Raw genomic sequence first — 27,719 nt, 5'->3', positions numbered from 1 at the left:
GAGATTAGCACTGGGTAAGGAACGGAGTTTGTTTCACAGTTACAAAATTAAGCCTGTCAAAAGCTTTTTGTGTAAATGTTAATACATAGTGACAGACAACTAAAATGAAGCTATTCTGGAGCGCTCCAACTGCCTGGAGTCTCACATCAGTGCCATGCTATAGTCACAACCACAAGTGTATGTTACCTGTTTGCTCAAAGGAATGAGTTGTTGTTTTAGCACTGTTATTTGCTTCATAATTTTTCTCTGCAATTTTCACTGTAGCTTGATTTGTACATGGCTTTCACTGAGGCAGATTCAAAGTAATTCAGGTTTCAAATGAGAGTTTCAATTGCTAAGAGATGTCCAAACCAGGTTTGGTTTGTTGTTGTTTCTTTGTGTTGTTTTTTTTTTTTTCTTTTTAAATCTTTGACAGTAGACTACACTGAAAAGCAAGTCATGCATCTACTCTAACAATAATTATGTTGTTCTATGGTTTTTTATAATTGATTTGGTTGTTTTTTTAAAAGATGCCTAAGCAAATTGAATCAACTGGTTAGTCAATGCTGAAATGACACATTCTTTACCTCGGTAAACACTCAAAACCATCCCTGCAGAGGCTCACTGGAGCAGCAGGATAATTTATTTATTCATTTAGATCTTAACCAGACTTACCTCGTATCCTAGGAAGCACACATACATTAGGGGAAAAAAAACCCAACCAAAACCAAAATTCTACACAAACTTTGAAGACCTTAAAAAAATTAATCTTATTACTATGGAAATGGTAATGAAGTTTGCATCTATTGGCAGTTGTGATCAAATCTTCTCCTAGGTGATTAACAAATTAATTGTGGTTCATCCCCTAAAATGCCCCCATCTCTTTACTTACAAATTCTTTTTTGCTGCACGTACTTTTGTTTCCTGCTTGTTTCAATGTCAAGCTTTTCTGGCTTATTATGAAACAATGTTGACTCCAAGCAGCTTTTATATTCCTCTTACCCAATGTGATACTTTCCTGTAAGTCCCAACTTTTATTTCCCAGGTGCCTTACATACCCTTATCATCAGAACAGCTTTCCTGATGTCACGAACTCCATCATAGACCAAGCGGGAGGCATCAATGAACTCATTCTCTTCAAATGGCTGTGGGACATTCGCACTCAAAGCTTCGATGGCAACCTCAACTTGTTCGGCAAAACGTGGCATAACTAGATGAAACAAAATGAAAGGCAGTAAGATTAGACACCTTCTTTTGTGAACATTTTCCTCTTTCCCTTGGGCATAAATACCTTCCAGTAGACATGGTACATACGGTTGTTGCAATTTCAAGCCCCAGGAAGGCTCATGGCATGGGTGTGTACCAACTCTAAACATGCAGAGCTGCAGCACATTTTCTGACAGCATGAAAATAATACTTTTCATATTCTCTTCTCCAGTTGCACAACAAAGAATGTAAAACTTCCTTTACAAAGTGTGATTCACTAACTTTTAAAAAGTCTGCAAGCCGTCTGAGCTATCAGCAGAGTACATTTAAAACCTCTACAACCTGGAACAAACACAGGACGTATTTATACCAAATGATCAAAGCCAAATGTAGCCATTATGTCTACTAATTTAGATAACTAACTGCGGTCTAGCTCATATTGAATAATAAAAATTGTATTAGGGAAAGAACACGTTTAGAATGCAAAATCTAGCAAATGACTTTTGTGAAGCCATGTAAATGGACATTCTGTTTCTTCTCTATCATCATTTATATAACACAAAAATAGCCATAGATATTAGCTATAGATATCTATATAGATATTAGCTATAGCTCTAGAAATATATAGATATTATAAACTGTGGTATGAGCTTTTTGAATGCATATCTTAAAGCAATTATTTACTTATGTAAATAGTTTAAAGGCATTCCTTGAAGTAACCAGATGCTTTTCTTCAAATTTTATACAGGATTCCTTTGAAGGTATAATCACTTTCTGCATATCATATATGCAGAAACATAAATGTTCTCCAAATCAGTCCTCTAACAACTTAAACCCAGTATGAACATCAGGTCCCACTAATTATAATGCACCTATACTTCTGTACTTAGTTACTCTTATTCTTCAGTATTTTACCTCAGTATTGGAGGTCTGGGCTCTCATATACTACAGGACAGATAGAATCAGTGCTTCATTAGAAACCTGGGTACAAAATCTATTGGGGTTAAGTCTCATAAAATTAAGGAACTTGGGTCAATCTTAAGATTTATAGATAGCCATCTTTCATTATATTCACATAATTTTTATTATTTACCTTCTCCTAGCGTCTAGGTATCCAAATCATGTACCATTGGCTTTATTATTTTGGCACTATAATTGGAAGAAGAGGAAAAGATGATTCCTAACTCAGACAGTTGCCTTTTTTGTTGTAATATGATCTTTCTTTATAATTTTTTCCCCTAGACCCTGTTTTTAATGCACCTTTTGGTAGCCTGATCCCAACTGATGAATACAAAGGGGAATTCCCAGTGTCATTTTCATCAAAAGCAGTGATAATCTTCCCTAGGAAGTAAATTTTCACTGTGGCAGGAAAGTCCATTTTCTTCTTGACTGAATGTCCTTAAATATATTTTACTCATAATAAAAACTATGTTTTAAGCATCTTTCTTATGATCTGATTCAGAGTAAAAACACAGAAAAACATGACTCAAGACTACTTCACATTTTGAAGAACTGGCGGCAGCTATGAGCTCAACTTTTCTGGTTCTGGGATTTAAGTATTACTCACTGGATGTTGAAGGGGAACACTTTAAATGCATATATCTACTCAAATCTTGTTTATTTTGCCTGTATATATACAAACATATATATGTGTTCATGTACACAGATGAAAGAACAGAATTGTACCTTTCATGCAGATAATGTTCAATAAATGCAATAAGTGCTTCAGATATACTGAAGAAAGCAGGAAAAGGTGACAGATAGAATAGACTTAAAAAAAAATAAACATTAACAAAACACTACTAAGTAGAGGGGAAACATTTTAAGTAGAAAAGGAGTTCGAGAGAGCTGGAAGTTTTGGAAAGAGAATTAATAAATGCATATATCAAATTATCTTAATTAATAGAACACTTGACAGTGTAGTAGGAGACTAATATGATTGCATAAGGAGGTCTTTAGCCTGCAAATCAAAAAGCAATCATTAAAAATACAATGAAAACAAGTAAACATAAAGAATAAAAGAAAAAAATATTTACGGTGATAGGAATAAAACAAGTAAAGCTAGAGCTGCAAAAATGGCAACAGAAAAGGAGGCAAAGAACCCTAATTTTTAGGGTCCTTAAATATCTGTCTAGAATTTCCTAAATAGCAGAGGTAGTCAGGTATTTAACATAATTAATAGTAAGTGCAACAGAACTGAATTAGGCAAGGGAAGTTTGGAGAACATTTACATAAACATAAAGAAATGTATCTATTAAACATGTCTTCAAGTTAACAGAGCATAATAAAATTTACCCTGCAGTTCTTAAGAAAATAATCAAAGCAATTTTTGAACCATCTTTGAAAACTCAAGAAAAATAATAACAGTGAAAGTTCCAGGGATTTAGAAAAAGAAGAAAAAGCACATATCTATTTATATGAAGGTAAAGAAGAAAAAAAGGAAGAATTGTAGGATATTCAGCATAATTTCAGTACCCAGAAAGAAAATGAAACATGATGTAACACAATTAATATTTAATTATCTTGTAAATAATGAGCAGATGCTGGAAAGGCAACAGATTTGTCAAAATAGGTTGCAACAAACTATTAGAATATTTTCCTTGACAGGGCAGCTAACTGGTGGGTTGGGAGAAGCAGTAGATGTGATAGAGCTTGACTTTGGTAAGATTTTTGACATGGCCACACATGACATTCTTAGAAGTAAAACAGGGAAATGTAAATTAAATTACTATAAGGTGGACTATAAGTGGAAGTCATGAGAAAAAGCACCTCAAGAAATAATCACCTGCGGTACATTGTCAAACAGGAAAGATAAGTCAAATGGATTTTGCAATGTGTCTAACAATGTATGTAAAAAAATGGCACAGATCAATCTAGAATTCTTACAATATATAAAACAAAGACTTGAGAGAAGGTACTGTTGCACAGTGAGGCCCTAGTTGGAGTAATATGCTCATTTTTAAGTACCCGACAGATTTTTGCAATGTGTGTATAAGAAAGATGTGAAACTCTTTTTTTAAAACAAAATATTTTGTGGTTGTATCCAGATACATATTTCTATGTTCCAATAACAAAATTTAGTCCAGATAACATAAATGTTTCTATACTCCATATCGAGAAGCTATTTCTGAATCACGTTTAAAATGCTCAGATGAAGGAACTTCCACCAACTCCTCAAGAAAATTGGTCATAGCCTGATAGAGTTCACTGCTCAGATTTCCCCCCCCCCAAAGAAAAAAGTTTATGAAGATGCTTATTTTAGTTGACCACTGCAATTCATTTGGTTTCTTGCAATATATATTGTAATTTACATTTAACATCTAAACATTATATTTGGGCTACAATTACTGTTTTGCAATGTTTTTTCACTTGACCTATGAATATGAGAGCACACAGAAGTGGGCAGGGACACATGCTGTAGTTGTTATGCTAGTCTGGTCACAAGCAGACCCTCTGAAGTTGTAGTCTTAGGCACAGAGATCTACAAGGGAGATACAGAAGTGAAACATTTTAAGAGATTTTTACTTGCTAAATCAAAAGTCCCCCCAGTATCATAGATGTTGTTAAAGTATTTAATAGGCAGCTATAGGGTCTTTTTTTCAGCACCAGATCCTGCAAATGTGCTACAATAAGAAAAACTCCTCGCCCGAAATAAACATTTTATTTCTGAGAGGTGTTTTAAACTCATGCAGTAATCTACTAAAACAATGTTATTGGACTTACAATCACCCTTTCCTTGAAATAGAGGCACAGGAGCAACAAATAGGTAGAGGTCAAAGCAGAGCTCAGTTGTCGAAGGATGCCAAGTTCTTCCATATTTTTCCATGTTCTCCCTGCATGGGATTTTTCTCCCCTTCTACCTAAATTGTGAAGTCCTTCAGCTCAGCCAACGAAGCCTCACACCAACAATCTTCCAGACTGAAGGCCCACAGGTCATTTCACTATGCCACTAGGAAGATGCCAACAGTCATGACTTCATCCATTCATTCCAGCAGCACCAGTAATAGATTCATACGCATCAGGCCATGGGGAGGAGATGGAAAAATACATTTTGTTCGCTTTGGTGAACATGAGGTACGCATTTTTGACCAAAGCCCATGGGGTGTGAAAGCTTCTTTCAACAATTTTGACCTTGCAGACCTGGCTGCAGTTTAGTCCTTAATGTACATTTTCACACATGAGCATTATCTACTGTTTCAAAATGGAAATAGCTATTAAACTATATTATGAATTGCTTGCTTGCCAATTGCATTTTTACATCAGTGCTCATTTTTGATTAGAGAACCACGAAAAACATCTTAAACTAATAAGATGCTATTACTTATAGTTTCTCTAAGCATACGTTGTCAGTAAAGCTTTTGGAAATTAACAGTTAAGGTTACTGGGCCATACTTAAAGAGCTCCATGACAGTGGTGTATGGGGACATACCTAACTGAGATGCACCCACAAAATCTCCAGTCTTTCTTATCTGTCATTTACTGTACAAGGAAGGATATTCTTATACCGACAGTGAAATTGCTACAGGCAAATTTCAGGCAAAGGCATAAAATCTGTATCTGGAGTTAAAACTTGTAAATGCATCAGACAGAGGACGATTCATTTATTATGTACAGAGAGATTGGCTGTGGATTTCAGAATCAGAAGCAAATCAATACTTTGGAAGAAAAATTAAATATTGGTTTCTTAGTTTGAGCCATGGTCTGGAAAACAGTTATGCATACACATAGACTGAAAAATGTGATCCATGCACATCTCTCAGTCTAACTACATGAATTAACTTGGCATCTGCAAAAATGTTGACAGAATCGGGTCCCAAGTTAATAGCGACACTTCTAATTTACTGAATATCTTTCTAACAAATACAGATTTTAAAAGCTTTCTGTAGATGAGTTTTCAATGCCATTGAAAGTAAGATCACTGCTAACAAAATTTAGGTTGAACGGCTGCTGGAGAAAAACTGGGAAACAACAAAGTTAAAATTCCTTCCATTTCCTCTATTGATTAATTTTTTAAAATTTCTTTTTTACTATCAACATAATAGAAAAGTTGCACATCACCATGGGTGAAGTCGTGCCTTGATACAACCTGCATTTTCTTGTGAACCACCCTGCTCCACACAGAAAATACTTTCTCTGAAGCTCTTCTTGGTTTGTTTTTTTTTTTTTTTCCTACCCCACCCATATCTGTTACATATTAAAACAAACAAGTAATTATCTATTTTCCAAAAATATCTTCTCTATTGACTTTTTCTTCTATGGCAATCAGTTTGTACTGCAATGTTTGTACTTAAAAACATAGCTGCATATTTTGATTAGTGATATGGGAACAATAAGATGACTGATAGGGAAAAGTTAGGTTACATAATAAAATTATTGAGAAAAATATGAAAAATGTTTGGGTGTTATTGTTCATAGCATTAGAATATATGCAAGATTAAATGAATGCCTAGGTAATTTAACGCACTTTTATGGCCTTGTTATTTAGGAACTTTAATTCTTCACAATCTTAAGGAGATGCGAACATTCAGAAATCTAGAAAGGGATAATTAAGACACAGGAAAGTTATAAAGGTCAAGGTCCCTCCAAGGTCACGGGTTCCTAGGTCTTAATGATATCAATTGGAGGTAGGAAACTTGGCCTGGCTTCATCCTACTTCACACATCTGAAAGTTAGAAATCTATGTTTCCCTATACCAAATGGAGGGCAACAGATGTTTCCGTTAGACAGTTAATCACACCTACTTTAAGAGAGCAGTTCAAGTTCAGCTGAATCAAATTTTGATATTCCTTTGCCCATTGAATAGAGAAGGACGACTGGCTTAGGCCAGATGTCTGCTTTGGACATCCGAGTTTAGGCATAAATAAATCCCATTCTTGCACCAAATCCTAGAACCCTTTTGGCTCTAAATCAGAAGGGTGCCCAGGAGGGCATGGCTGAGCAAGAAGTGGCTATTCTCCATCCAAATCTCACTGGAATTGAAGGGTACCCAAAGGTCCCAACTTCGGGACATTTTTTCTAGCCAGAAGACTATTTCTGAATGGCATCAGCAGAGCTACTTCATAGAGTTTCACTTTAAAGAGACAAGCACCTATTCAACTCTTTCTAGTATCCAGGGGTTTGGATCTAAGGGAATCACACAACTCAAAGACCAGAGGTTGTTCTCTGGGCCGACTGTCCTCAGAAACACCAGATGCTTGATCTCCAGAGAAATGACTGATCTCATATACTCCAGTATGTTCAGCCCTGCCATCTGGCTAGCTCTTGGTAGCTCTGCGTTCATTTAAGCATTTAAGCATGTAATTTTAGCTGCCAATCACCCAGTCGAAATACCCCTTAAGTGGCTGTAAAAATCTGGTCTGATTCAGGTGAGATTATTCAGGAATGACATGACAGTCTAAAGGTTTGGACTGCTTACTGCTAAAAGTTGAAGGAAGGATCCCTGGCAATCTCACACAGAGAATCTGTGCTTCTACTAAACATCACAGTTGTGTCTGTCACATTAATCAACAAAAATATCCAGGATGACTGGCTGTATTGCAAGCTACTGCAAGTTATTAGGAGAGATGAAAAAGAAATAATCCATGAATGTCCCAGTACCTGAGAAAAAAAAGTGATGCTCTGTTAGGAAAAGAGGCCAACCTTTACCCAGATTTAAGAGGTTTTAGTACTGGAAATTCACAAAGCTGTAGCTTAAAATTTCAGAATTTTGAATGAAATTTCTTCTAGGACTTTCTTTTGTCTTGGTTGGGTTTTTAATTTTTTTTTTCATTTATTAACCCATTATTTTACTTAATTGAGGAAAGAATACAGTCCACTACTGGGAAGTTTAAGTATATAAAACAGGTATTTTAAAAATAATTCCTTTGGGGTAGCTGACATACTCTGTTGAAGACAGCACAGTTTCTCAATTTAGTTTGAAGGATGAATAAGGAATTGAACATGGCACCTTATTTAGCTTGAAGTGTTTTTCAAAGTCTGTTTCCAGAGGAACTGTAAATTCTTGATCAGAAAATTCTAAATATTTCATTAAATGTTTATTAAACCCTGGTCTCATATCATATAATAATTTACAACATTTCAGTCATGATTATTATATTGCTGATTAAAAAGCTTTATAAAGCTCCACTGAAATAGTATACGACCTATAACAGTATTAGACCAACTGTGTTTCTGAGAAGCAGATTTGATTCAAATATTTTGTTGCTTGGGCTGGTGTGTGCTTCCATCTATGTATCTTTGTAGCACACATTGTGCATAGACGTATCATACATACACATACATATATTAATAATATTTTGGTTGTCATGGATGAAGAAATGCCCATACATAATGATGTTTGTGTTTTACGTCACTGGGTTGGGTTTTCAGAGTATTTACCATTCTGTGCTCGGAGAAGCGGTCACTGACTTGTGTTACAGCTAAATACTCATCAGTGACAATGTGAACCCTCATTGGTTATGGATATCAAACCCTATGCGTCTCATACTGCTCACTCAGGAAACAGGAAAAGCAAAACTAGGGCAAAATTTGCAGTGTGCTGGTTTAAGTGCTATGGCATAGAAAAGGATGAAACATCACTGAAGCACAAGACCATCTCTTCTCTTCTTGCTATTCACCAATTAGCTTTTCCCCTGATTAAGTGGTTAAAGGATAGATGTAAAACGATGAATATGCATAGCCTATAGCATTTTGCAGTAAACACAAGACTTGTGGGAAGAATCAGCCTTCACTGCCAATACACTGCATCGCCGGTTAGCCATGGACTGTAAAACCAGTATTTTCCGGGTGACTTGAATTTCTGGCAAAGTGCTGACCCTTTGGCCCATATGTGTTAAGTAAATCTTCTGGCACTTCACAGAAGGCTCCTGCTTTATCTCTGGGTATATGCAACTATGCAGGATAGTCATGCAACACTTTCAGGAAAGGTCGGATTTGCTCCTGTGCAGTACAGGTGAGCCCTACGCTACAGAAATTAATGGGGTGTCTGGAGTTACGTTACCAAGTATTGGGAGATACAGACACACATAAAAGAAGAAAACCCAAACCTTCAAACTTTGCTCTGATTGAATTGTCATTTGCAGAAAAATAAAATGTCAGGGGACAACCAATGTCTGCAGGGAGGTGCCTCGTGGCCAACATAGTCGGCGATCGCGTAATGAAAGGGTACATCACAAAGCGTACAAAGAAGGATAACAAATGATGCCTGCAGGGATATACGTGTCTCACCAGCTTCAGATGTCTCACTGTGTACTTGTGCAGATAAAGACTACATACAGTGACTACCCCCAAAAAATATTAGTACTGCTAAACGCAACTCCCTTCAGGTTAATATTCCAAATAAAAGTTAGCTGCAGCTCTTCAAAAATTCCTCTGAGGAAAACAGTTGCATGCTGTTGGACACAAAATGGCTTATATAACACAAGCAAAACACCCTTTCTGGCTTCAGTTATAAGTTTGTGTATATCTATACGTAGGTGTGTGTAGGCAAGGGGATGCGAGGAATGCCAGTGTTTTTATTTTAAAAGATTATTGTACAATTCACACATATTCACAAAACATTCTGTTGAAGCTAGTCAATATTCACTGCATTTTTCTGCCTATATTTTCTAGACTTGGTATAAATTCTTTTCTACCTCCACACTATCCTCCTCACTTTAAAAAATGGCTCTTAAGAATACAAGATATTTTTGAGAAAAGATTTGAACAGCGACTAAGTAATAATGGTTTATGAAAATGGGCATTTCTATTATACTAACCCAATATTCATTATCTAAGGCATCTGGCAAATCCAAAATAGATCATCCTAGCCTTTTTAACCTCTCCCGGAGTTAATTTCCCTCCAAATCCCCACATTTCTCTGCTGCCCAGAGAGGTGGGGGAGTCACCATCCCTGGAGGTATTTAAAAGATGTGCAGACGCGGCACTTCGGGCCATGGTTTAGGAGACATGGTAGTGTTGGGTTGATGGTTGCACTTGATGATGCTAGAGGTCTTTTCCAGCCTTAATTATTCTATGATTGATTCTATGATTCTTTAGTTTTGTGTTCCTTATCTTGACCTTCTCCAATTTCTGGAAGATCTTTAGGTTGTGGAGATCAAAGCTGAAACAACTGTTTGGGGCATTCAGTGAATACTCTCCTTAAAGTACAGGCTAAGATTTTAAACACTGATGTGAGGGCGATTGTGCATGGAGAAGGTATCTTTCCCCAGCTGCCTATAATGCCATATTTTTTCTGAGAGGATGAATTAGCACAGAGCCTTCCTGTCAGTGTAGATAATATAGTTTAAATTGTTCCATTTACCTAGAGAAATTAAGTAAAATTATCTTTCAGTGTTGTCTTTCTGATAAGGAAACTCCCCTGCTCCCACCAGCCACACCAGCATTGTCCTTTTGGCAATTTTTCCCTCTGTCTATTCACCTGTTAATACATACATTATACACCAACCACAGCGCTGACCCTTGAAGCATCACAGGATTTATCTTTCTGCCTGCTGAGAAATGGTCATTTATGCTTTGCTTGTGCCTTGCAACCAGCTCTTAATCCATCAATGGCCTTAACATGCACTCCATGGTTACCCATTTCCCAAACATCTCTGTGTGCAGGACTTTATGAAAAGCCTTTGAAAATCTAAATCAATTACGTTATATTGTCCTTTAGTACTATACTCTATTTTTAAGCTCTAAAAGTGAAGAAAAAAAGAAATAGTATTTAAGCTTTTAGACACCATGGTGATTTATTAATCTGTCTCTCATTCAATTGTTTTATAATATATTTTACATTCTTTCTTACTGTATTCCTCTGCATATTGAACGCAGCCTCTCTGGTTAAAAGTTCTCTGGATCAAACCACGCAGTAGTGGAACATAAAGTTGGGTATTCACTGGTCCTTTTGTAAAATACCTTTTTTTAAAATAATGCATTAAATGTTTTTTGTTGGTGATACCTTGACCTTTGGATTTCAGTTCAGCAAAACTTTAAAGAAAATACTACAGTGCTTTGCAGAATAAAAGAATAAAATAAAAGTTTTTCATCAAAACCCCTGGATAAACGATCTCATCTTCTCAGGATGATGGTAACCATAAGTTGTACTATATTACCTAAAGCTCCCATAAAACATGAATTTAATATCATTTATTCTTCAAATAGGCTCCGTTTTGCAATTTTTAACTCTCCCTAAGATTCGTATGCTTGTTTTTGATTACAGCCGCGCTTAAATTCATCTTCTTGCTTCTACATTTTGTTTCCCGTCATATCACTGCTGAAAAATCCATTTTTACCACATTTTAGTATTAGCTTTGATAATATCATTGAGCTGCCTTTTCCCAGTGATAAATATCTTTAAAGTTTGTCCTACTCACACTGATAAAACTCTCACAGGCTTATTGCTGAATTGCCACTAGTGTTGATTTTCAACTTTAGTCCATTCTGATAAAGATAAAATAAAAAAATTGAGTCAAAATGGAAGTCAGAGAGTGACCTACTTAAAAACAGCTATTTACAAAGTTACTAGGATATTTTTAAAATATGCTAAAAAAGCTAGGCTCGAATTTCTGGTCTGAATCAGATGATTTCAAATATCCAATGTCCTTCACAGGAGTAACCCAAGTACTAAGGTACTTGCTCTTCCAGGATGACTTCCAGACATCCCAATGCAAACTCAACAGAAAAAAAAATTGGAGAGTTTTCACAGCCCTTCCCAGGCAGTGCTTGTCCCATTTCTTCTGCTTTTTCTCCTTCATTTCCCATTCACTCCCTTTCATTCTAACCCTACAAAGTCTACTCTAGTTTTCCCAATTTAAATTCAACCGGCTGACCTTTAAAGAATGTCACAGCTTTTTCTTCTCCCTGCATCTCAGGAATCTTGAAAAATAATATTCAACCTCATCGCCTGCTACTCGATTTCCTTTCTATGGACAATTCTTTTTATTCCTTTAGAAACTCATGCTTCTTCCCTTCAGTCACAGCTTCTCAAGCAGTTGCTGAGTAGACTTCAAGCTCCTCCTTAATTAAAGGCAATGGGATGCTCTCAGCTGGCCTCAGTCACTGCTAGGACAGGATGCTGAGCAGTATGAGAGATCTCAGTATTCAAACAGAAATGTCGCTCTCTCTTTTCTCTTACTCCCTTCTCTTACTTTTTGCCTTTCTTTCCTTGTTTTTCACCATTCCTTCTTTCCTCCTTTCCACCCTTCTCTCCTTCTTTCTTTTTCATGGACCACCTGTAGCAGGATAATTTCACACTTCTCTACAAATGCTGACTGCCAATATAACATTTAACAGGAGCCATCAGCATGGCCCTGCTTACCAGTCCCTGATCCTGGTTCCCCTCGCTGGGCCTGATCCTGACTCCCACCCGTGGGCTGACACCCCAGCCTGGCCTCAGGCCACCCCTGTCCCCATGGAGGTGCTTGATGCCCAAGGCTGGGGCTGCCCCCAGGGAGCCACTGGCCCTTGCTGTTTAGGAAATAAAGCTAAAGATATTAGTAAAACTTCACAGCGGCCAAAAAAGGAAACAAAAAAATTAAACCCTGAAGCTCTGGTTTACTCCTGCACACAATTAACAGTCACTAAAATCTATGAGCTTTGTGTTTGTTCCCAGCAAGCCCTGTAGACTCTGTGGTTTTATAGTTTTCATCTTGGATTTACAAGAAAGTCAGCAAGTGAGAGTCAAGTTTTTATTTTGGTTTTAAAGGAAAATAGAAGTACCCAATTTTAAAAAGACATTAACCAATATGTCACTCCCTAATACTGCTTTCAGAGATAAGAATCTAGCCTCTGCCAAATACTTGGCTATAAAGGCAGTGGGTTAGTCAAGCGCAGGCAGAAAAGCATGAAAACATTAAAAAACCCGACCCCATATATTCCAAAGGCGGTAAATGAAAACAACAAACAAATAAAACTTTAAGGTGAAAACAGTTATTAAAGTAAGGCTTGCAGAGTTTCAATTTCTCAGAACCTACCAATATCGTTTTCATTAAAGATTAATTTTCTCTCCACCCCAAAGAAAACATCAGCAAGGTGTTTCTCTTTCCAAAACAGCGCATACATATTTCTGCACTACCTGTGGATCAAACCTAGTAATCATATAACAATATGGAATCCCTGGAAAAGGAGGCTTAATAGAGGTTTTCCTTTCCTGAGCTGATAGTTAAAAGTAAATAATAATTATAAGAAAAAAGTAATGTGGTTATTTCCCTTCCATTGTCATTTAACTCAATTTTTCTCAGCTTTCAAAAGCAATTCATTTAAAAATAAATAAAGGTACAGTTAAAAATAAGAAGGAACAAAGAAGAAAATGATCAGGCATTCATCACTGAGTTTCTCACAGGCATTTTGATACGTTCACTTGTGGGTGGAGCCTGACTGTCACCATCCTTGAGTGTTCGGAAAAATCTGCGCAGGATCTCAGGATGGTGATAGAATGAATATAATAATATATGTACGTATTCATAGATACCCATGTCTCTCTATCCATAGCTACGCGAACGGATGTGTAGACAGAGACCAGTTCTGGGGGAGAAGGCAGGGTATAAACGGGCAGGGCACAGAATGGCACAGGCTGGTCTAAATACCATAAATACTTTATTTTAGAGTGACAAAATGAGTCTGTAAATTCTACCTTTTTTAATCAACAATCATAGAGAAATAATAATAAATGCCTTGTAAATGGCCTGAAAAGCTGCAGATAGAAATTGTGCTGTAATATTAATGATCCACATTCGTGTCTGGCACAAACCATTTTAGCTTCATTGGCTCTGCTGATTTTGGGCCCTTTCCATCTTCTGAACTTCTGCTGCACAATTTGTATGATGTACAGTTCTTAACATTTAAAATATAATATTTTTTTCTTACTCACAGGTTTACGTACATTGTACAAAATGAAGAATAAGTAATAACTTTGGCCTTGAGGAACAGGGACTCAGTCTTAAAGAACAAATCTCAGCATTAACAAGTTGATATTGTCAAGATGCACTTAGTCCAGAGTTTCTAGCACTTAGATATAATTGAAATTATATAAAAAGGTGCATTAAATATGGAATGTATTTACTGTGCCTATTATTGATCTATTTTACTGTGTTTTATACCTGACAGTTACTCCTTTAAAAATTTTACAGAACATTAGGTCAGAAATTCTAGCTGAATAAAAAGTCTGAAAATGTCCTGGTTTGCTTAATAAAGAAATCTCATTGATGTGAAGAAAAAGTCTCCTTGAACACAAGGAGACTTTAACACCAGAGTGCAACAAAATATATAACCATCTCAAACTAAACAGATTATTTGCGTTTTGTGAATTCATAATACCAGTTCATAACTTTTTGCAGCCAAGGTATATTTACAGTACTCATTCCACTGATCTCTTGTTGGGTAGTAAAAAATAGGGAGACTAATAAAAAATTTTTGGACCCACTTTTGCTTCTCCCACTTAAAAAACACATGATGCTTAAAAAGAGTCACTAAATCTTCAAGGAAAAAAAAGAAACAAACCTCACTGCGTTATCTTCAAGATGTACAAGGCCAAAACCTGATCCTCAGGGTTCAGGCAGATGAAAAGTAACCATGAATGTTGCATAGGAAATAGGTGTGTAGAGCCAAATGGAACATGTAGGCTGAAGAATTTACTGATTCCTGACCTCTCCCCAAAAACGTCTCCCTGCTGCTCACAGGAAAGCCTGTCAAAGCTAATTTCTACAGACTGATGTGAACCTACAATCATTGTGGGTGTTCAAGGCACAGATTTCTAGTCACAATCAGAAGAGTCCACACTTCAGCTATAATTTCCAATAAATCATAACGAAAGGTCAGAAAAAAGAAGAAACTGTTGATTTTGGTCACTGAGATTTACCTGTACATATAGGGCTTGGGGTCCTGTCCTGGTTTCAGCTGGGATAGAACTGATTTTCTTCACAGTAGCCAGTATGGGGCTGTGTTTTGGATTTGTGCTGGAAACAGTGGTGATAATGTGGAGATGTTTCAGTTGCTGCTGAGCAGTGCTTACACTAGTCAAGGACTTTCTCAGCTCCCCTTGCTCTGTCAGGGACACAAGGGTTCGGGAGGGGACACGTCCGGGACAGTGACCCCAACTGACCCCAGGGATGCCCCACACCGCATGGGTCATGCTCAGCACATAGAGCTGGGGGGGAAGAAGGAAGGGGGGGACGTTGGGAGCGATGGCGTTTCCCTTCCCAAGTCACTGTTACACGTGATGGAGCCCTGCTTTCCTGGAGATGGCTGAGCCCCTGCCTGCCCGTGGGAAGCAGTGAATTAACTCCATGGTTTGCTTTGCTTGTGTGCACGGCTTTTGCTTTACCTGTTAAATTGACTTTATCTCAACCCATGAGTTTTCTCACTTTTACCCTTCCGATTCTCTCCCCCATCCCACTGTGTGGGGCTGAACTGCTGATTGGGGCTAAACCATGACAGGTCCCTATTATGGCTAAAAGGTGATAAACTGGGGACAACAATAACACAACAAGCAAAGGTAAATCATCCCAACATTTTTTTAGCTCATTTTGCTGATTTCTGTGCTCAAAGCTGACACAGAGGCTGCCAAAATTACAACAGGTTTTGCCTTTCTCCTAGGGAGGTGTCTGGTTGTTTTGTCCCATTGTCACATTTGCCGTGACCTGAACTGGTGCATTCTCATTCGTCCCTTCTAAAATAACCTTGATTCTTTTAAAGCCCAGATGAGGAAGTGTGGTGAGATAAGGGAGGATCAGCTCAGACATTTTCAGACATCTACACTACGTGCACCTATATCATAGCTGGTCACTTGTACAGCGAGTGGAGACCCAGTCTGTAAAGGCAATGAAATTCAAAGCATGATTCATCTGAAGAAAAGTAGACCACTGCTTTAGAGATGAAAGCACTTGATAGTACTGCCAGCACTGAACAATTCAGACACACACCGCCACAGATAATACAGAGTATAAAGGAGTCTAAAATGACCAGCTTAGATGTAATCACCTACACTTAGATGAATCCAACCCCTGCTCTGTGAAGGCAGAAACAGGTTAAAAAAAAAATCAGTGTTTTTTCCCAGTCTACCCATCTAGCAGACTTTATACTTTTATATAATCTATGTATTTTATATAATCTAGCAGACTTTTATATTTTTTTCAATCAGGTAATATATTTTCAGTTGCTCAAATGTATTTTCAATGAAAAATTGTTTTGTTTAGAAACACAACTTCAGTCACCCACAAGTACATCCGCCTGCACAGACCACAGAGTAATGTTTGTAATGATTTTCTAGAGACACATAATACATAATCAACTGACTCAGAAAGGCTGGGTATTATTTACTCAAATCATTGAAACTTTGATGAAGTAGACTAGCCTTGATGGGTTACTGAATCTCTTATATGGCTCTTGTCAATATGACTTCTGCAGTGGCATTGAGTAGAGAATAAAAAAAAAAAAAATCACGGTCATTAACTTGTTTGTTTATATCTCATTTCAAGCACAGGTTCCCCTCTGAGCTACGGATTTCAGAGAACTAACTGAAAGTTTTAACTGACTTAATACTGAACAGTATTTCAAGCAAGCTTACCAGTTTCAGAGAGCAGCTTGGTAGCTTCCAGTACCTTCTCAGTATAAACTCCAGTTTCATAGTTTTCCATCTCTGCATTAATGATGTGAATAACTCTGGCTGCACGGCCTCGGATGGCACCCGCAGTTCTGTCCAGTGTATCGACATCCCCCTCTTGGAGAGCAATCACACACTTATTCACATCTTCCAGAATATGATTTTCTGGAATGTAGAAAAAAAAAAATAAGGCTCATTTCATTTTGTTCTTTCCCATAGCAAAGCTTACTGATTTGGGTAAACGGCAAATGAATGGACATTAAAAACGGTATCTGTCCTTATCCAGGTCTGCAAAACAAATACCGTTCCGTGATGCTTTGCCACATAATAGTAAAAATCCCGAGTGTGATATTTATCTCTGAAGGGGAGTGGGCTATGTCCTTTCATCTATACTGTGAGTCTCAACCTGTAATTCTTTGAAAAACAGTCACATTAATTTCAAACATCACACTGAATTTTATTATAATGAAAGTGTAATAAAAACCAATGCAAAAAGGAAAATGGTCAAATATTGTGCAGATGATCTAATAAACAATTGGGCACTTCTCTGAAGATGGATTTGCACATTCCCATAAACGTTTAATACGTTTGGTTTATTTGTGCTTAAATAAGTTAGAAAAGAGAATAAATCATTTTGAAAAGACAACAGCAAACGGCCTTTGTAGATAAAAGGAGCCTGCGCACGAGCAGTTCACCTCCTTTACTCCATCTATGCCAGAGATAAAGCTGTGAATTTTTCATGACACAGTACAATTATACGTGACTGTGCAGGTTCTGAAGTAAGAGTAGACACCGGTGAGTCTGCTCACATGATGTAATATCAAGTAGCTTTACTGAAACCTTGGGAGCTGCAGCGTTACTTCTCGGCTTAGAGTCAGGCCTTCTTCTCTCACCTGGTGTGGTATGATAGTTTATGTAGTATTCTCACATACAGATAATGTGAAAGGATGAAGCAGATTTTGACTAGGTCAGACATTATTTCCCTGCAGCCAGCGCAGTTAAAAATATTTCAGTAATAAAACTATGACTGAATTTCGTATTTGAACAAACGCACTCTGAGAAACTCAGTGGCTCTAAAGAACAATTTACTTTTCTGCTACAGACACCACTAAACTGAAAACGAAATGCCATTATTTGTAGTAGCAATAAATAAAACAGAAGCAATCAGTTCACCAACTGCTTTTTGTTAATTATCTTTGGCCACAAAAATAGAACGATGCACTAATCTTCCCTGGTAAAAATCCCAAGGTTGGATCATTTGAGGGTTTCAGAAATGTTTTACACGATGTTGAATTTTAAACTGTAATGACTCTGAATGCAAACTGAAAGTCCCCTGAGCTGTGAATCAGAGGCAAGGCAAAATTCTTTGTTTAAAAGACTGTCTATCCACATTTAAAAAACATTGCTTTGCTAAAGTATTTCTTCACTATTTCCTCCTCACCATCATCAATTTTTTTTACCGTGGTATAGCCAGATTTTGCCCAACACAAAATGTTATATGGATTTGAATAAAATAAACTAACTGATTAAAATTATGGTCAACCTTCTTTTGGTAGCCACCGTATTAATAAAACATGCCATCAAATGTGAAACTCAATATGAAGAGGAGGAGGTGTCATTTCATGAAGTATGTTTAATCAGACACTAACCCATTTTGAATGCTTCACTGGTTTAACATCCAAAATTAAAACTACCTTGTGTAAGCTGAGGCTTCCAAGCTTACAGCTAGCAGCAACAGGCTTTCTGGATACATGAGATGTTTTCTCATCTTTAATAGGGATGCCTATGGACAGCTTTAGGAAAAAATCTAAACCCAAGAGAAGACTGCTTCTCAGCTGCCTTGGAAAGTTTGGATCTAATTCAAGACTATGTTGGAAGAAAATATTATTTGAGAAAAACAAAAAACAAAAATGTATTCTGTTCAAATAACATCTGGTTTTTATGGATGCAAGTGCTTGGAGTGAAAATAACCAAATGGCGATTTAAGCAAGTTTGCCATCTCTTTGGCTTCTGGACTGGGTCTGCGGTTTACAGCTTGGTCTGCCCTTTCGCTGTAGAACTAGGTCTGTTGAAAAGTGTTTGCCGCCTTCAAATCTCAAATAAAAATCTGTGTGCTACCAGATTCTGAAGTACCCTTTTACTGTGAGAGTTAACTTTCATTTTGTTGTCATGGCTTGCAGTAAACACTCTAGCAGTGGTGTTGAACAGTGGAGTGTAATTATACTAAACCAAACCATTTCCCTGTTACTAATAACATTGGGATACAACCAAACTAAACAAAGGGCAGGGCTAAAGAGGAAAGAAAGGATTTTTTAAAAGGATATTTTTTTTCCACAAGCATCTTAAACTTTTATTAGGGAATATAGGAAGCATCAAGGAAAAGAATGTAGAATGAAATATAAAATTAAGGCCAAGCTATCTCCTGAGGTTTGGCTCTTCTGTGATATTAAACTAAGCAGACTTGGCAGACTCTAAGTCTTTATTCACAGCAATGAAATTCACTTCTTTCAAACCGTAATAGCAAAATGAGTTTTGTACAGCAGACAATTAACCCAAGACATGCAGCACTTCGCAATTACAGTATTCATTGTGTATGGCTGTATTATAACAATACACTCTGCCACAAGCTGTAGCATTGTACAAGGAGGATGCAGAAAAGACCATGACCCAAAGAGCCAATGTTCTTCTCTTCTCCATCCCTTCTGCATGTAAGGACTAAGAAATTTTGTCTATTTTCATAGAAGAGCTTGTTTTGCATGGTAACCGTTCCTAGAGAGGTCAGAGACATGCAAAGATTTGCTGTTTCTTATACTACTTTGCTACTACTCTCTGGCTGGTTGCATTGCTACACCAATGCCCCTGGGACCCAGAAGTGCTTCCCAGCTCTCTGGAAATGTACACACTGGTCATGTCCTGACAACACATCTAGATGGGACTCATATGCAACCTCTGCCTATTTCCCTTCTTCCTATCCCTCCTCAGGGCCTGGTAACCTGGTACAGATGATCAGGGAGCCGGGACCCTACGGTACATCTGCCCCACTGTTCAGACACAGCTGATCTGAGTAAAGCTACAAGATAGAGTAAGGAAAGTTCATCTTTCCTCCTCTTGCCTACAACTGTACACGGACTTTAACAATTTTTATAAATACTGTCAGCCTGTCACAGGTCTGGAATATGTTTTCAAAAGGTGGCCAAAATCCTACTTTGTGCCTGAGCTGAAACAAAACTTCTCTAGAAATAGAAGCACAAAAAGCATGCTATTTTCTGGGAGATGAAAACCTAGCCTTTGCTACCAGGGATTAATTGGCATGGCTTGGTTGCTCCTACTGAGTGTAGAAGATCAGCATTCCAATAGGGACAGACTAATGGACTAATGATGCTTTAGTAATTATAGTTTTTCTCTGCTCTGAATCATTAATTTAATTTAGGAGTATATTTTTAGAAGAGTCCCTTGATCCCAGTACCTGAAACAGAGAGGAAATCATCCACCGAAGTGATGTCATCGACAGCTTCAGTGAGAACTCGCACTTGTTTCTCCCACTGATCTTTAAAGACGTCCATGTTGTCCTGTGCTACTTTGCTCTGGGGCCTGGCAGCCAACGTGAGCGCAGCATTTATTACCTGTTATTCAAAATTATTTATTATGAAGAGTGGCAAAATTTTTTCAATAGGGAAAGCACAAGTAGATTATGGACAGTGTTAAAAACACAGCATTAGACTGCACTCGATATGCAGGTCTGAAGATATGAATGTATTTTTCACAGTTCATGGAAAAGAGGCAATGATGTAACAACAAAGGAAAGACTATAGTCTTCATCTAGGCTGTTTTCCCTGTCTCAGGTGATCCTTTTTAATGCCAAAAGAGTCCTCAAGTGCTTTTTAGGATGAATCTTACTTACCTGTGGGCACAGACTATCAATCTGTGTTGCTGCCATACGGACTAGCTTCACACCTTCTTCATTATTCGAGATTGAACAGGCCAGATTTGCAACCTGCAACGACATCAGCAGAATGAGAATCAAGTTTTAGTCAAAGCGGGCCATTTTATACATTTCTCTCCTTTTATTGAGTGTTGCCTAGAAAGAAGGAGTAATGATACAGCATCTTCTGTGCTGGTGAACAGAAACCCATGTAGATTATATCCTTATGAGCAAACTGAACTAGACATCTTCATAAGATTTTTCCAAAATCTTCCCTCACTCTCAAGTGCTTTACATCCTCCTCTATAGCTTAAAAATAATCTCCTGAGAAGTCATATAGAGCATGTAGAGCATCCAGACAATTATCTCTACTTTTCCTTCCCTCACAGTTTCTTTTTCCTTTTATTAACCATGTCTACTATGAGTACTAGTAATCAGGCTCTTCCAAAATGAGCTTTGCAAAATAAAGAATCTTTGATGTCCTAGCACATGGAGTTGTCTTTTCCACCCATCAGCTGATGCCTTCACTGATACTGGGAAGTTACATATTTCTCAAGTGTCTTCATTGTTTCAGATCCTGAATGTTTTATGCACGTTAATATCGTTTTAATTCTCAGGTGGACCTCTTTATTTCTGTGTGATTGCCTGCCCTAGACTAAAATGTCCGTTAGCAAGAGTATTATAACTTGGTCATGTGAAATGTCTCTGTTGAAAGCCTCATTCTGTAACGGATGCTTGAAGATCTCATTCAAAGACATAGGTACCTACATGTACTTGCTCTGGAGCAGCTTTGGGAAGTCTGAACCTTAGAAGAATGAAGGCTGTTTGGATAAGATGAAGACAGGGGAGACTTAGAGAGACACCTGAATGAGGTCTAGCAGTCAGACCATGCCTCCAGACACCTGAGAGCTGCCTCTCTGTGGCTTGGATGCAAGTGGCAGAGCATGTTCTCCCAGCTCATGCAGTGCTTCTTGCAAAAAATCCATTCCTAAAAGCTTTGTGTGAAGTCCACGAATCTGCCATGGGTTTTCCAAGCAGCATTTCATGTCACAGTGTACGTAACTAAGCTCATCAGTAATATTTAAATCCCAGAGGTACATTCTGTGAGGGGGGAATACAAGATATTTTTTTAAATCATCCAAAAGTATGGCTCTTAATTCTAATCTGCATTAAAACAAACTTATAAAATTTTAAATATGCTTCCTTGATATTATTCACTGTGCCTGAAGGCATAACTATCAGTTGGAAATGATTCATGAATTCGTTCAAATACCCCCATCTTTCCAATTTTCCTCCAGTCTCCCCTTGTGGTATTAATCTGTTCTCGTCTCCAGTGCACATTGCCACGTTAGCCCAGGCCCATCTGTTCTGCATAGAACCTATTTCACTTCACAGTCATGTAGAACGTGGTTTGCATATATCACGGTGCCAAAGCCCTGGGAAGAAAAGAACCTAAGGCTTCAAAGAGTCTTGCAGGCATTTCCTAGTCAAGATTTTATCATAATGTTGTGATGTTTATTTTGATTTCATGGTGAGACAAATGAGTTAGTCTGTTTGTTAACAGCCTTACAGCACTCATGTCAAAAACATTCTCCTAGGCTGACATCTTCCAATTAATTTACCATTTTCTGTAGTCACTTCTTTGCACACATCAAACAGACCACTTTAATCTTCATGAGAAACAAAAGCTAAGCAGGTTAATAATTAGAATGCAGTAACATGAATGGAAATTACAGACCTTAAAAACTAGCAAATGGTATTACGTTCACCAAAAGATATCTTCTGTATTTTACATAAGTGCTTTTTCAGATTGCCATTTCATTTTGTGATGATCATGATGAAATTCTGTCCTGAGGCTAGACCATATATCTTACTTTTTCTCAGATAGCAGTGAGATATGTGACTGAAAGGGGCTGGGTGTCATGAAACACCAATCAAAGTATTAAGCAGGTCTTTGAGTTCTCTTGGACGAGATCTCAGAAAAAATCAGTGAAAATAAAACGTATGTCTTCTCTGTGTCTGTTAATTACTCTTTCAACAGAATCTGATGAGGTAATAATTGGATACTGCAAAGCACCCTAGTTTTCCAAAGAAGGATACAGATATAACCACAGAATCACAGAACCCCAGGTTGGAAGGGACCTCAGGGATCACCTAGTCCAACCTTTCTAGGAAGAGCGCAGTCTAGACAAGATGGCCCAGCTCCCTGTCCAGGCGACTCTTGAAGGTGCCCAACGTGGCCGAGCCAACCCCTTCCCTGGGGAGGTTATTCCAACGGTGACTGTCCTCATCGTGAAAAATGTCCCTCTGGTGTCCAATTGGAATCTCCCCAAGAGCAACTTGTGTCCATCCCCCCTTGTCCTCTCCATGGCACTCCTTGTAAAAAGGGAGTCTCCATCTTCCTTGTAGCTGCCCCTTAAGTACTGGTACATGGGGATGAGATCCCCTCTGAGCCTCCTTTTCTCAAGGCTGAACAAACCCAGAAGAAACTTTTTCTCCTTTTTTGTAAAATAAGAGTCCAGTACATGGCTTCGGCTGTTACTATCGATACATAAGGAGTACAAATGTAATCTATGGCGACATTAAATATGCATCAAAAGAGCATTACAGTTATCTGTTATGATACATATCACATATAATCCTAATTTAAATAGTTTCTGTGGTATATTTCAAGTCTTGCATAAATGCAGTCCTGTACCATCAGCAGCCAGAAAGCAATACTGCTTTCACAATTCAGCAGAGTACGCCAGCCTGTACCATGGGAAGATCTGATTATGTCAAATAAGCAGCGATAAGCAAATCCTACAAAGGTAGATGCAATCTGGATGAAATTGAATTTAGCACTACAAATCGAAAATACTATGACTTTACCCAAAACTTATTTTTAAAACATGGCAAGAAATAGATATTACTTGCAAAATCCTGCATTTCAGTGCTGTCATGTGAGCACGGATCTGTGAAACAGTACAAGTTTTAAGTGCACTCAATCACCAGCTATGACCCTATTTAATTATTTTGATTGACTTTGTTATCCAATACACAATCAAGTGACCATCAGTTAAGATTCTTGACACAGCAAGGTGCATATGCATGCTTTTAGTCAACAGCAACTGTGAGGTAATTCAACATGCTTTAGTCTACTCTAAATTCAGCAACTTCAGATATTTTTCCTACCTGAAACTATGACCAAAAAAGATTAGACCCAATTCCACTCCACTTAGCTGAGACACACTGGTTAGGTGCCAAACTGATGTCTCTGGATAATGGATGAAAGGAGAAAGGCACTTCCAGAGAGTGTTTCAGGTCCTTGGTTGACTATCTCATCCTCCAGACGTACCTAGTTTATTATTTAAACTTAGATTACAGCTAGCCCTGACAATTGTTGAAAAAGGTATTACTGAAATAAAAGAGGGTTTAATGCTGCTTTCTAACTTGTTTTGCATGTGCATATTTAATACATGTATTGTGAAGAAACCAGGTTCTTCAAGGTTGGGAATTGGTTTAATATGCCACTCCCGAGTTGGATGGAGCAGAGAGCTTGGAAAGGGAAATGAAAAGCCTGGATGTTATCGTAGCTGCCAATCTGCCAAGACTTTGATTTGACAGCCTTTACCTTTATGCTTCAAGTGCTCTGTCTCCACTAAAGCACTGAAGAGGAGATTTCATGAGAGGCTGTGGAAGTAACCAGGAAATTAATTTTTTTCCTGTTTATTAAGTTCCTTGAATATACTGAATTCACTGATTGCCTAAGCAGAACTTAAGTTCGTATTAAGATCAATGTGAAATGTCTGAAGAGGATTTATATGAATGTATACATTTTAAATACCAAAATCAATGGACTGTGAATCATCCTCAAAATGCACGGGGAACTTAATAACAGTGAAACTGCTGTGTGGATAAACATTATTGTCCGGAATTTCAGGTCTGCTAAGCTACTCTTATACCATCAAAACAATTGCTAAACACCTTCAACCTGTCCTGCAAGAGCACGGAAAAGTAACGAGCAAGAAAATAAACACTCCAGCTGCAGGGATGCTGTATTTTCCTGCAATCACCAAAGCCACTGAACCAATCCTATAACTGGGGAGGTGAAAAAGCACGTACCAACTCCTTCATATTAATTTCCTATCTCTGGCACCGGTAGCCCAAGATGCAATTCTGTGGCTTGCTAGGTATCCATCTTTAACCATGCAAATAGTTCCACCAGTTTCAATTATTCAAAATATATGCAGGATCAGTCCCAATAAAACGTATGTGCATGCATTTGGTTGCATTTCAGCCTCATGCAGTTTTCTGCTGTAGAGCGGATGGGGGTAGGGAAGGGGCTTGTTTCTAATGCCAGTTTTTATTACTGTTGTTGAAAGGACATAGCAAGGACAGGATTTATTCTAAAGATACCCTTATATGGCAGCTGGATGTGTAAGTGCTGTACGGCTAGGCATCGCCTGCACTAGTTTTTCACTAGCTAGCAACTGAAGCGTGGATTAGCGTTTTCTCATTGCTTTTGCCGTGCATCCTACCTAGAACAGAAAAACTTTATTTCTGCCAGGAAACTGCACTCCAAGTTACCAAAGTAATCAAAGGTCTTTCACACCAATTTACTTTCTTTTTACACCGATGAAAATCAGGTGCAGTTACCTTTTGTTGTGCTTTTAAACTAGACTTTTTTCCAATTTTGACTTGAGATCTTTTTACCATTAAAGGTAATTATGACAATCGAAATGTATTGTCCTCTGCTTCAAACTTTAATTCAAAGACCACTCTGAATTTAATGTATTAATGAATTTAATGTACGTGAAAAAGTCCAAGGTCTATTGCTTAGAGCAAAAATGTAAAAAAGGGAGAAGTATATGCTATAGCAAAGGAGCAATAGCAACACGAAGGCTGCAGAATATTGCAGCTAATGTATGTATTCTATCTTTTTTCTTTTATTCTTTTATTCCACCATAAGTTGCAGAGAAGAAATGATACAAAAAAGCTCTATTCAGCTTCCCCAACCATTTAACCATTCTAAGGTAGAGAATGCAATCTATTTATAGCTTAGTTTTTTGTATTATTTATAAATAAGGTTTTTTTACTTTTGATATATGTCTTTTTTCATTTATGTAATTTATTTTTTTCACTGTAATTAACTGATGGAAATATTAGGAAGATGGAAATTTACAGCAAGTAATTATTTTTTTTAGGAAAATACAGAATGTCCTAAACAAACCCAAGACACCATCAAACTTATCTGTCTACACCACACATTTGAGAAACTCAAATTTTCTGAGTTTAATAACTTGAGCTAAAGGCGGTTTAAGGAAGAGTCTTCTATAACGTTCACAGTGGACTAAAGCCAAGCAAATAACTAGTTACCATGCTTCAGCTGATGCGTGGTAACTTGCTGAACTGTGGTGTCTTGACTGTAACTATTTATCCATCCACGTAGTAATTTATCCAGATATTGATACAATCTCTGAAACCTTCAAAATTTTGACATATATTGACGTTGGTACTGCTGCAGGCAGCCAGTGGTATTAATGGAGCCAAAACGAAGGGATTTTTTCTAAAGGAGAGCACAGAGTTGAAGCTAAGTTACCCAAGATCTTCCAATTATTCATCCTCTCTCTATTCACTCAAACATTCTGAGCAAAACTCTGTTTATCACCAGGCGGGATGTTTTTGCACATACACAAGCAAGTGCCAAAAATCAAAATGTCACTGAGAGGACATATTGCAGCAGATTCCTCTTCCTTGTCATGCACTGCAGTGCCAATTTGTACTACCACGAAAATATTAGGCTGTGGTGTCTTTCTCAGTACCTATTCCATACGGCATGGGGGGCACCTCAAACTTGATAACATTGCCAGTTGTCCCTCATTTATATTAACCGGTCACGTAGTCTTATCTAAATGAGAGACGTATTTTTAAGTTGTTTACATGTGCGTACATTCGCGTCTTTAAAAAAAAACTAATTACATGCACAGCAGTAAAAAAGGCATTTCTTTTGTAAATTACTAATGATCTCGCTTACTGAGTTTGACGCTTGCTCTGAAAATTTTTAAATACCCAACCCTGAACATATTTAATATAAACTGCTCGGGCATTTACAAAACTCTGTACGTATCTGAGCAGGTTGGTAACAGCACGGCATTAGAAAGCTAACAGAGAATTTTAAGCACAACAGTTGAACGTTTTATTTCATGCCCTATATGCTGCCCACTGAACTTATGAAAAACTCCTTCACTTCTCAAAAGGTCAATAGCATATTCACTCATACTACAGGAATAAGGCTTTTCCACTCACTCAAACTCCCTTGAGACTTCCTCCATATCAGATTTAGATGAAAGAGCCTTAAGAGATTTCTGCTTCTGGTAAAGTTCAAAGTAACTCTGACTTGAATAAATTTAGTGGGGCTTGGACTGAGATTTTTGAAAGAAAATTAAGTGTTAGAAGCCTCATGTGTACTGAAAGCTTAATTCAAAATGGAAAAATCCCAGCTTCAGACAATTCCAGTGAAGTGTTGTTAACGCAACCTGAATCTCCTCCATTTCTAGGACCATTCTGGTACATGTCTTGATTATTGCCTATAGGATGGGATAGAAGTGACATCAAAAATGATACACCTTGAAAAATCCTTCTACTTCACTACTTTCATAACAAACCCCCCCCCCCACACACTGGTTCATAATCAATTATAGTGCTGCCATTAAGGAATAAAAGGGTATTGTGTTATGTCTGATCCTTTACTTTTAATATTAGACAACAAAAATTATTTTAGATATGAATAGAAAAAATATATTAACCAGGAGTAAATACTGACTCTTTTTTTCCTCTGTCTTTCTACATGGAATTTGACCATACAACTCTTTCTTCCTGAAACAGGTCAAGTTTCTACACCACAATGATGAATCCCAACTGCGATAAATATGCCTGATGGCAAGCACAAGCAACCCCCTACTGTGGTCCAAAGACCTGCTAAAACAAGAGGAGTATGATGCTAATGTGATTCTGAGATTTTAGACCAACTTTCCAGGTCACTGATTT

At 37.7% G+C, this 27,719-nt stretch overlaps 1 protein-coding gene across 2 annotated transcripts in view; it reads right to left on the bottom strand.

Annotated features, from left to right (window-relative positions):
* The window catches only part of CTNNA2 (catenin alpha 2), a 522,290-nt gene that overhangs the window by 46,930 nt on the left and 447,641 nt on the right, over window positions 1–27,719 (bottom strand). For both annotated transcript variants that reach the window (XM_064448879.1, XM_064448880.1), the window contains exons 10-13: window positions 20,670–20,762; window positions 20,235–20,391; window positions 16,733–16,933; window positions 1,038–1,189 (exon numbers count right to left, since the gene is read on the bottom strand). In XM_064448879.1, the coding sequence (XP_064304949.1) occupies window positions 1,038–1,189; window positions 16,733–16,933; window positions 20,235–20,391; window positions 20,670–20,762 (603 nt within the window). The remainder of the gene's footprint in view (window positions 1–1,037; window positions 1,190–16,732; window positions 16,934–20,234; window positions 20,392–20,669; window positions 20,763–27,719) is intronic.

Source organism: Phalacrocorax carbo, chromosome 4, assembly GCF_963921805.1.
Source record: "Phalacrocorax carbo chromosome 4, bPhaCar2.1, whole genome shotgun sequence".
In the NCBI taxonomy this organism is placed as follows: Eukaryota; Metazoa; Chordata; class Aves; order Suliformes; family Phalacrocoracidae; genus Phalacrocorax; species Phalacrocorax carbo.
This window is presented reverse-complemented; position numbering and strand designations above follow the sequence as displayed.